General features: G+C 46.1%; 2 protein-coding genes across 2 annotated transcripts; one reads left to right on the top strand and one right to left on the bottom strand.

Annotated features, from left to right (window-relative positions):
• The first annotated feature begins 20 nt into the window (after window positions 1-20).
• Window positions 21-3,946, top strand: LOC113487851 (F-box only protein 6-like). Its single transcript, XM_026862749.1, has 5 exons — window positions 21-390; window positions 1,018-1,144; window positions 1,865-1,960; window positions 2,219-2,354; window positions 3,047-3,946. The coding sequence occupies exons 1-5, from the start codon at window positions 132-134 to the stop codon at window positions 3,191-3,193; spliced, it is 765 nt and encodes a 254-aa protein (XP_026718550.1). The 5' UTR covers window positions 21-131; the 3' UTR covers window positions 3,194-3,946.
• Window positions 3,947-4,070: 124 nt separating this feature from the next.
• On the bottom strand, window positions 4,071-8,643 carry MAD2L2 (mitotic arrest deficient 2 like 2). The gene is made up of 8 exons (XM_026862752.1): window positions 8,502-8,643; window positions 8,157-8,275; window positions 7,550-7,621; window positions 6,550-6,650; window positions 6,353-6,447; window positions 6,178-6,251; window positions 5,115-5,207; window positions 4,071-4,831 (listed from the first exon to the last, which is right to left on the bottom strand). The coding sequence occupies exons 1-8, from the start codon at window positions 8,539-8,541 to the stop codon at window positions 4,790-4,792; spliced, it is 636 nt and encodes a 211-aa protein (XP_026718553.1). The 5' UTR covers window positions 8,542-8,643; the 3' UTR covers window positions 4,071-4,789.
• Window positions 8,644-10,638: the final 1,995 nt, after the last annotated feature.

Genomic DNA, 10,638 nt, shown 5'->3' with positions numbered 1-10,638 from the left:
AATATGAGCGCGCAGCCCCGGGGCCGACCCCGTCGCTCAGTTGGCGGAACGCTTGTGCTTCTTTCCCGAAGGTGGGTGCTGCCGGCGCCCGGGGGTTTTTCCGTGGCGTGTTCCGACGCCGTGGGCCTGCGATGACAACCATCTGCGACCTGCCCGAAGATGTGCTGGTGGAGCTGCTCTCGCTGCTGCCCGCCCGCGACCTGCTGCGCAGCTGCCGCCTGGTCTGCGCCCAGTGGCGGGACGTGGTGGATCTCACCACCCTCTGGAAGCGCAAGTGCCAGCGCAAGGGCTTCTACGTTCAGAGTTTGGACAGGAGCATCTCCGACTGGAAGATCTTCTATCTGCTCTGCAACCTGAAGAGAAACTTAATCAAAAACTCCTGCGCTGAAGGTTTGTTTAACTATTCATAGTAGAGGGCTAAGAGTTTCCTAACAGTGAGAATGAGTCACTGCTGGTGGCGTGGGACTGCCCAGCCACTGATGGAGCTCTGCTGGGTCACATCTCCGAGTAAGCACACGCGGTAAAACTACCGGGACAGCAGATAAAATAGAGATAAAGGATGTACTGGTAAATACCTACCTGTGGTTGTGACCAGAAACATCACTGGAGTCACTGAGGTCCCAGCACTGCAGACAGTGGAGGGTTAATCTGCACAGCAAGTACAATTTGGTAATGAAACTGTCAAGTGCTGGGATTAAACACGGAAGCAGCTGGAGAATTTTTGTTGTCAAAGATATGACTAATATGACTACAGTAGTTCCACTTTATTACTGATTATGAGTTTCCGATGTGGTCAGAAAGTTGCTGCCAATTGTCCTAGCTGCTGACAGCCATGTTAAACGTCGTGGCAATGTAAAGACTGGAGTGACTTTCAGCTGTAGGAAAATTGCATTGTCTCTGAAAAACTCAAAGTGGGTTCCTAGCATTCTTCTGTAGCTGATTCTTTAACAAAAGTGGAGATACTGCTGGAAACTGAGATGAGGTCCTAACGCTCAGCTTTGATATCTCTGTTTTTAGAAGACTTTCAACACTGGAAACTTGATAATAATGATGGGGATAAATGGAAGATTGAGGATCTGCCTGGACCTCACGGAAGACTCATGCCAAACCCCAGAATACAAAAGTACTTTGTCACTTCATATGGGTAAGAACTGGATTCCAGTAATCTGGAGCTGGGAGATCTACTTCCTCCTGTTTGTCTGCAAAGGCACCGCTGTGAGAAGGCTTGAGGCAGGTCACTGAACCTTAGCCCATCTGTGAGGAAAGGGAAGGAGCTTAATTAACCTTTTATACTAGTTAGTCTAAAGAGACAGGTGTACTGCTAAAAAATTAATTGCAGCACATGCGAAATTCCTCTGTGCCTACCAGGAATTTCCTGTAACTTTTTTGTAGTCATGATAATCCACGTGGGATCTCTGTTCTACCAAAGGTAGTGGGCAAAGGTGGAGGTTTGTCAAGCTAATCGGATGCGCTTACCTGACAAGGTCAAAGCTCTGTAACCTCTAAGGGGGTGGGTGTGTTTGGCATGTTAACAGCTTGCAGTAAAAGCTGTCAACAGAGGAGGGTTCACTGCTTTTGCATCCATTGAACAGTAGTTTCCTGTTACCAATATATGCTATACAAGCACAGGGACCCCTCTTAATCCAGCCTGTAAGTAACTATTCCTCTTACCCGGGAGCAAAGCTAATCAGTTCACTTCCTTGGCTGCTCTGGCTACAGAAAGACACGCCTTAGCTGCGTCAGCCTTTTGTGCTTTTGAGGTCTGGGTGGACTTTTGGTAAGAGTAAAGGTTTCAAGCAGTGTGGACCTTGAGAGGGAAGAGATCTGTTTTGTGAAGCTGTGACTATCTCTGTTGTTGTTGCAGGCCATGCTTCAAGTCTCAACTCATTACCCTGCAGAAAGAAGGATACTGGAATCAGTTGATGGATGAGAAAAGGCCTGAAATTGTAGTCAAGGACTGGTAAGTGTAAACTAGAATTTCTGGCATTGGCCTGGAGATAAGATAGGCCTCTGAAGCTTTTCACACTATAACGAGTCGTAAAGAGGTGACAATATCCTACCATGAGCAGGATAGATGGCGGTTTTAGAACTTCTTCATAGCTGTGGGGGTGACAGTCCTTTCCCTCTGCAGACGGGGCTCCCCTAGGAGACTGTTTTTGAACACGAAAGAAAACGCTGTAGACATAACCCTGCTCCTTGACATTCCCTGCCCCTCTAGGTACGCTGCCAGATTTGACTGTGGCTGTCGCTATGAGATTACAGTGAGGCTGCTTTCTGAAGACTACATTGTCCTTGACGAGTTCCACCCCGAGCCCGTGGTTATAGAGCAGTGGAACGATGCAGCCTGGAGAGAGGTAAGCAGCAGTAGCTTTACATCAGCGTTGTGACACTTCCACCTTGCAAGTCTTACTTGGCCACAAGTCCCAAGTTGGGCCTTCTTTCTCTGCTCTTCAGCCTCCTCTACTCCATACAAAAGGTAAGTCCTTGCTGTTGGCAATGCTGAAGAAGCAGTAGTGCTGTGAAAGAACTGTTTGGTTTGTAGGTGCCCATGATATAAGTATCCCCTGCACTTCTGTGGGGTTTTTTTTTTAGCTCAGTCTCTTTGTTTCTAGTTTTCACTTAAGTTTTTGTCTGAATAACTAAGTTACAAGAGCATGGTTCTTGTTTTTATTAGATCATAAAGCTTTGTTTTAAAACTACTGCATGGATGTAATTTAAAGTATTACAGATACTACTTTTCTTAACTGCTAAACATGCTGAACTGGTTTGATTGGCTGTAGATTCTCCATTATGTTGCTGCTTACGTGACAAATGCACCTAAGAATCAAGCTTAATGTTACTTTTGACTTGGGGAGGATTTCAGGGCAGAAGGCTGAATGAGAGAGGCTTTTTTCCCTGTCCCTCAAAGGGGTATGACACACTCAAAAAAAGATATCGTAGAAGCTGTGAGCTTTCCCCGAGACCAAGACTTGTGTAGTTGTCCAAGCTTACAGGTCAGTACTGGTTATTCAGGCAAATGATGAGGAATTTTCTTCTTTCTCTCCAGATTTCTCACACCTTCCAGAATTACCCCGCTGGGGTTCGTTACATCTGGTTTCAGCACGGAGGCCAAGACACCCAGTTCTGGGCAGGGTGGTACGGGGTGCGAGTGACTAACAGCAGCATCACCATTGGGCCCCTGACATGTGTATGAAGGCACAACAGAAGCATTTGCTTTTACCTCAGGACTGTAACCACGTGGTCTCAGGTGCACTCACTTGTGTGTACTCTCTGGGTGAGCATCCTAGCTTTGTCTTGCACTGTTGATCTCAAATACAAGCAGCTAGTTCTCCTTGTTCACAGCAGAACTTCTGCAAGCCCACCCCTTTGGAAGGATTTCATCCATCTGTACCATGGATGTTACTGCAATTACTAGTGCCCTTCCACAGGAGAAAGATGAGGACAATTAAATGTGTCTTTTCTAGTTAATATGTCCTTGTGCTACAGCCAAACACTAGGTATTAAAGAGAAACCCTTTCTTGTTTATGGAACTTATGAAAGATAAGGCTAAAATGTTTCAGATTATCAATGCTGTCCTCAAGGACTGGGCTACAGAGAGGCTTGTTTTGTATGCTGTTTTTCTGTTTCAGTTTAATTATGTATAAAAACATGTATCTTTCACATCAGACCTTTCATAGCATAAGGAAACTCAACCCTTTTTCACGAATGCTGTATCACTGGTTCTTAACTTCTTACCCTTTCTGAAAGTGTATATGATCAGAATGGTACAGGCCTTCCCTCTCCAAGTACAGCCCATCGTTGTTTGGAGAAAGAGGAGATAGAAATCCCTTTGGGTGGCTACAATGTAAGTGCCTTTTGATTGTGCTGGGCTTTTTCCAAGCTACTACTACCACAGTACTTGGTTTGTGCTGGAGTTTAACCCTATATAAAATATTAAAGCAGTGCACAACCTTGATTAATAGTATTCTTGTACTTTTTACTAAGAGGAAGTAACTATACTGGCTGTCTTACCAACTGACCAACAAGCTCAGCTCAAATACTACAAACCATGTCTTCTGCTCCTGTATCATAGAGCCAACACTGAGGCCTTCTTCCACCATTTGCTACGTGTAGGATTCACAGTGTTTCCCTCGTCTGTTCTCTGTTAAGAGCAGGACATCTGGCAACTGTCCTTGCTGGACAAACAAATGCCACCTGTGGGTGAAAGCTCTGCCATGGAAGGGGGAGACACCATGGCTGTACACAGCCGGTCACAGGGATTGACAGATTCCACATACGTTCCAGAAAAGGTACGGAAAAGTGGTGGAATCTCCACACAAAATATACCCTTACATAAGGGGGGAGGCTGGGGTAAAACTGAATATTTATTGAAGACTACGTGGGACGGTCGCAGAGGACAGACACTCCGTAAGGCCTCACTCCCCCTTGGCAGGAGCCCGGTGCCAGGGTGCAGCACACAGCAGAGCGCTGGGCGGCGCTACCAGTGCGCAGTGGAGTTAAGGTGAGAACGAGATTTGTACAGAGCTCGGACTGCAGCTGCCCGTGTCCTGCCCCAGGGAGTCACTGTGACAAAACCTGTACTCACTCTCACACGAGGGTACATGGGAACAGGCTCTGGCTCCACATTCCAAGTCAGTTCTATGTACAGTGGTAAGAGCACTTGAAATAAAGAGGCAGCAGCTGCTCTACATTCACCCAGAAGGCCAGCTGAGGAGATGGTTATCAAGGTATGGTTTGTGAGAGATCTTATTCCACTGGAAGATCAGATGAAGGCAGGGGAGATTTGGAATCAGGTGCCTTTGTGGGCTCGCTCTTCTACATATAGCTGCATCTGCAAGAGAGAAACAACCATCAGTTCTGTTAGATACGGGAAAAAATGTCTGTGACAGGCTAAGTAAGAGGAGCTCCTACCTTCCCCCATAAGCAGGCTTCCTATTTTACTATGGGGAGCCTTGCCCTGTTCTGAGTACAGGCACAGACATCTCCAAACAAAACTACTGCTCAGCAGTATTAAAATTGTTACCCCAGAAAACTGCAGAGCTGGCATCAGAGTAGACAAAACTTAGAACTAGATGCAGTTTGAGCCACCCCTTGGGCCAGAGTGCTCTGCTCACCTTTAAGATATCAGATGTCATGGTTTTCAGGGGAATAAGCCGGGGGTCGTGCATGTGCACATCTTGTTCATCAGCGAGGATCCACGGGAAGTCCTAGGGGCAGGAACACAAGGTGCTTTATTTGCAGAGGCTGCAGGCTGTAAGGTGAGCTCTTCTCAGCACTAGGTCAGCATTAAGTGAAAGAGAGATCCTGTAGCTGAGGGAAGGAACAGGTAACTCAAACCTTTCCTAACAGCAAAACTTAACACTTGCACACTTGGCCCTGAGACAGTTACAGCATCAAACCCTAATGTTAACCTGCTTTACTTATTCCAAAGGTGACATCTCACTTCTTTAAGAGATATACTCAGAGCTGTCCAGACTAGCATGTTCTATTCATTATACCTCTATTTCACTGCAACTCCAAAATGTTCAGGGCCAAGATTTCTGTCCTGCTGCAACTTTAAAGGTTGGCCTGCTATACTACCTGTTCCATTACTAAGCGGTAAAGAGCAAATTTCCATTTTGAAACAATTTTATACTTTATTAGCTTTATTTCTTGTGCCTTGGGACACCAAAAATAACTTGGCTTGGGGAAGAAAGTTCCCCTGTACCTAAGCAAGGATTCTTAACAAATTCTTGCCTTAAAAAGTGATCTGCACACACTTTCTTGCGAGATGAAATGTATCTGTGCACCCAAAACCCACTAGTTACTTGAATCTTAGTCTTCCTTGCTATTTATAATCAGCCATCCACGTGCAGTGGATGTGAGACAAGGGCTGCTTTTTCATTGTTGATTAGATTCAAGTACTTGTTCTATGTGTTAGAGTAATTTTAAGTGATTGAGTAAGCATTATGCAGTAAGTACTACTACAGTCTGATTCAGGCACTGAAGCAGCTATTGTCTGCAGTCGTGGCTGGTGTGAGGTGAATGTGTTCAGCCACCACCATAAACCATTTTAATGCGCTTCACAACTTGGCTTTGAATGCATCACGTGAACCTAACGTCGCGGCCTTAATCCTAGAGGTGCCAAAACTCTGCAATTTCCAGCTCTGCAGTCAGGTAGACAAAGCTACCACTCACCTTTATCACCTGGATCTTCTCCATGTTCCGTGTGGCAGCCTCCCGTGTGTGAACCAGAACCGTGAAGGTGCACCCTGTAAGAGAAGGGGGGTGGGCTGCGGGCCGGGGGCCAACGGCCAGGGCCCAGGCACCGCCTCCTGCCCCAGGTCAGGCAGCGCAGAGCTCTGGTGCTTACCTGGGGGGTTGTTGTCGAGCACAGCGTCACACACGCTGATCTTCAGGATGAAGGCACGCAGCAACTGCTCCACGTGGGACAGCAGGGACTCCGAACTGTTGAGGAGACAGCAGTTGTTACTGGCATGCAGCAAAGTACCGGGAGCTGCTTCCAGAACATCTCTGCAGGGGCAGGGCTTGGAGCAAAGGAAACTTTACCTAATGGAAAGAAGAGGCGGCTGGGTGATCTCAAAGACAAATCTCTCCACAGGGTGGTGCTCTTTGTCCAGGATTACAACTACAACCTTCTCCACATCATTCTGCAAGAACAAAGATAGAAAAATCCCTTCCTTAAAACAAGCTGTCTTCAGCCCCCACCGTGCTTCAACTACTTCTCAGAAAGTGGGAGTATGCTTATTTGCTGTGGCTCACAGCCTAGCAGTTACCCAAAGCCTGAGCAATGTCAGATTATTCTTACTGGTCAGAAAAAATACTTTTGCAAAACCATTTTGTGCTAGATGTTAAATTGATAGTTTATCACTAAGGCCTAGGGAGGTAAAAGTGCACTAAATAGTACCTTTCCCTAGATACTGTTTTGGAACAAAGGGGAAAATGTACAAAGAGCCATCTCATTGCATCACTCGGGACTGGACAAGGATGAGGAGGTTAAGATATGCTTAGACCATTAGCCAAATACAGCAGCTTTGTACTACCACAATGTAAAACTGACCTGTTCCCATTCTCTAAATGTGTGTCAAGGTTGTCTGTAAACAGCAGGGATGAAAAATCTGCCAGCATCCTACATCCTGAAATGTTTCATATGGTCACACCTTTCTCTTACAAAAACCTAGTTTGAACCTACCTTTGCTTGCTGGCTTACAGCAAAGCACTCAAACTATTCTGCCACATTAGTGCTTAAACTTAAAATTATTCAGAAGCAGAACATTAACATGTAGGATGATGTAACTGAAAATATATACATGTATCCTCACACATGTGCAGTACCTGCAACTAAATGCCAGTGATGAGCAGCAAGGCAGGGCCTTAACTGCAAGGAAAGATCAGGAATGTTATTTTTATTTTGGTTAGTAACTTTAGCAGCTAGTATGTTGTATATGGTAAATTTGTAAATAATTTTGCAACAAAGACCATTATTTATGTGCTCTTCCCATCAAACCCACTTGCAGTACGTCTGCCCAGGTCCCTGGTATGCCCTTACCTTCTCGAGCAGCGGCTTCACGCAGTGCAGCGTGTCCTGGATGTACTGATTCAGCTCCGGGTGGCAGGACATCTGCAGCAAAGACAGCGAGCAGTCAGAGTTGGGCTCCGATGCAAACCAGGACAATGTTCAACGGGGAGATTTAAAGGGAAGCACCAGTGTGTTACAAGGCACTTGAGTCATGCTTCAAACAGCACTTTTCACCACTAAGTTGCCCATTCAAACCGGTAATTCTTTCATGGAAGGGTTAACAAGCTGAGGCAGATCACTGTACCCACACAGTTGCAGTATATACCCACAACAGCATACTGGGAATAGGGTGTGCCAACCGTCTCTACTTCCTAGGAAGCATGCTTTCATGTTACCTTACGGCACATAGCTGGGGAAGCCTTCTACTACTGTTGTCCATGATCTGCTTGTTCCATGAGTACTGCTGTATCCTCAGCTACAGGGCTGTTTCCCCCTTTGACAGGAACTAAGTTCTCTTGAAAAATGAGTTTGCACAATAAAACAAACTCTGGAAGTGATTTAGTTTCTGGTGAGTGTTGACTGATCCCTGCTATTTTGCTCGTCCACGTGGCTGTCAGCTTCCAGGAAAATCTCCTACCTGGACAGGTACATTGTATTTTTTCCTCTTCTGAAATATCCCAATAGGGTAAACTTCTCTGACATACAAGATAAGATGAACAGCCACTTCCAGAAATTCTGAAAGAACATCTGCAACAACTGAAAAACAGAAGTAAAGGATGCTGAAGCAGGGAGGGGAGGAAGCCTGCAGAGCAATACCACATACTCATAGGAATTATTGCTTTTTAAGGACTTTTTCTCCATATAAATTTTACCTGCAGGACGTTTAAGGATAGAGGAACCCTCCAACAACAATCCCATAAGCTCACGTGCCAACAAGAAGCCTTGCAAGCAAACCAGTTTGCAGCTTGGCACAACACATTACCTTGCCCAAAGTTAAGGTCCTGCCGTGTGAGAGTGGTCATCTTTCCCAGAACCTGGAAGTAATCACAAAAACACTGTTTATCCTCTGGCTCCTACATTTTTAATAAGTCAGCTCATGGAGCCACCCCCTTCCCTAGCACCACAGAGCTCAGCCCCAGGGAGGTGTCCCCTGTGCCTACTCACCACATACAAACACTGCCCTCTCCGAAAGGCTTAAGCACCCTCCAGAACCAAAAGCACATCCTCAGAAATCACCAGTAATGCAAAAACTGAAGACAATATCATTGCTGTGTTCTGGCTCACACCTCAGACTGATGGATTACTCATAATTTAATTCCTGATTTTTTTTAATCGGGTCTTATTTTTTAAAAAAAGTGAAAGCGTGTCCTTCACTGTCTCCCTCCCCTCTCGATGCATTTTGCTAGGACTGGAGAATTCATGATTCTTAAGACCCAGTTAAGTTTAGGCAATCCCTTTTTAGTAGCACAAGGAACACTTTATTTTTTTTAAAGCCACGCAAGTGTTCTTATAACATACTAAACCATACCCCTCTTCTTTTCTAACCCCTATATCCTATCGTAACACAAGAACTTCTCATTTTTATGGGTTTATTCTCACCATGCGACATTGCTTGTGCAGGTTAGGATCTGCATCAGGTACTCATCTGCTGTCCACTACTAGCAGCTGCAGAGTGTGTCTCTCTGTAGTCCCAAGAAAACCAAACCCTGCACAGCTGCGTAATTAATATGGAATCTGTCACACAGAATCACAGAATATCGCGAGCTGGAAGGGACCCATAAGCATTATGGAGTCCAACTCCCTGCTTCTTGCAGGGCTACCTCAAACTAAACCATATGACTAAGCATCATCCAGAAGCTCCCTGAACTCTGACAGGCTCAGTGCCCTGACGAGCCTGAAATTTGTGACAGTTATAAAGGGCAGCACATTATTGTGCTAAATTGAATACCATGTGCCAACAATTGAACAGCCAGCACGGGGGTTCAACTTTCCAACAGTGGAGTCTGTGCCTTACACATTTTAAGCTACAGTGTACATCATTTTCTCTTCCAAATTTTGTTTCATTATTTCATCCATGCTCTCTGCATGCATGCAAACTCCATCCACTAACAGCAGCACTGCTGCTCATAAACCGTGTATGTCTTTAAATGCCCCCAGGAGCACCGTGGCTCCCAGGTGCCTCCCAGACAAGCCACACTCATTCCAATCTGTTGTTTAGCTACCGATTTTCAAGTAGCTTCAAGTGCAGCCAAACATGTTTTTCAGATCTACAGGGAATTACTTCAACCTTCACAAAACAAGGAGCTCCTCTCCCTTTTTAAAACAGAATGTTACCACTGCATACAAAGACTTCCTGGAATATTAGTGACCTGCTACAATAAATATCTTAAGCATCTCTCTAGCATCCCAGCCACAGTGACTCTCAAATTTGTGCAAAAGATCTGTATCAAAGTAGCATAAAGAATCTGTGTTTTTAAAGGTTTAGGTTCATATCCTCACCTAAACACCACCCTTTCTCAACCAGAGGCCCCAGTGAGGCAACAGCATCCCAAGAGATCCACCTTCAACAGTCACAAGGTTATAGGCCTAACAATCACACATTTAATACTCCCTCAGCTTAAGGTTTTGGAATAACGGATTGGAGCAATACTGCAGGGAAACGCCTTTCGTTTATTCATTTGTATTTGCTGTCTTATATGTGTGAGGTCAATTTGCAGAAAAATTCGCCCCACCTTCCCGGCGCGGCAGCCAGCACTGAGGGATGGCTCGGGGCATCAGGAAAAAGCAAGCCTGCGCTTCCTTCGTGGTGCTTTTCGGAAGCCAGCAATCCCCCGCTGAGGAGATTTCAGAAGAAAAGGGAAGCAAAGGAGGCAGGGACGCCATGTCATCGCTAATACATCACCTCCAAAGTGCCCGTGACTACTGCGCGGGCTCCCGCGCTAGCCCAGAATAGCCCCCCCAGCCTGCGCTGTGCCCTGACGCCTCCCGGCTTCGGCGAGAGGAAGAACGGCCAGGCGCTCCTCCGCCGCCTCGCACGCCGGCTTCTCTACGGGGAGGGCAGAGCGCGGCTCTCGGGGCACAGGGGTGGGCCCCCCCGGTCCCGCCGCTCCTCAGCGGAC

The sequence above is a fragment of the Athene cunicularia genome (genome assembly GCF_003259725.1).
Source record: "Athene cunicularia isolate RWA chromosome 21 unlocalized genomic scaffold, athCun1 chr21_part1, whole genome shotgun sequence".
NCBI classification, from domain to species: domain Eukaryota; kingdom Metazoa; phylum Chordata; class Aves; order Strigiformes; family Strigidae; genus Athene; species Athene cunicularia.
The sequence above is the reverse complement of the archived record's forward strand: the minus strand, read 5'-3'. Positions and strand labels throughout refer to the sequence as shown.

What these genes read in the sequence shown, in the direction of transcription:
- LOC113487851 (XM_026862749.1), top strand. Translation starts at nt 132, where the DNA reads ATGACAACCATCTGCGACCTGCCCGAAGATGTGCTGGTGGAGCTGCTC. An exon ending in GAAATTGTAGTCAAGGACTG is followed by an intron (nt 1,961 to 2,218) that starts GTAAGTGTAAAC and finishes CTGCCCCTCTAG; the next exon opens with GTACGCTGCCAGATTTGACT. An exon ending in ACGATGCAGCCTGGAGAGAG is followed by an intron (nt 2,355 to 3,046) that starts GTAAGCAGCAGT and finishes CTTTCTCTCCAG; the next exon opens with ATTTCTCACACCTTCCAGAA.
- MAD2L2 (XM_026862752.1), bottom strand. Translation starts at nt 8,541, where the DNA reads ATGACCACTCTCACACGGCAGGACCTTAACTTTGGGCAAG. An exon ending in AATACAATGTACCTGTCCAG is followed by an intron (nt 7,622 to 8,156) that starts GTAGGAGATTTT and finishes TCTTTGCTGCAG; the next exon opens with ATGTCCTGCCACCCGGAGCT. An exon ending in TGAAGCCGCTGCTCGAGAAG is followed by an intron (nt 6,651 to 7,549) that starts GTAAGGGCATAC and finishes TTGTTCTTGCAG; the next exon opens with AATGATGTGGAGAAGGTTGT.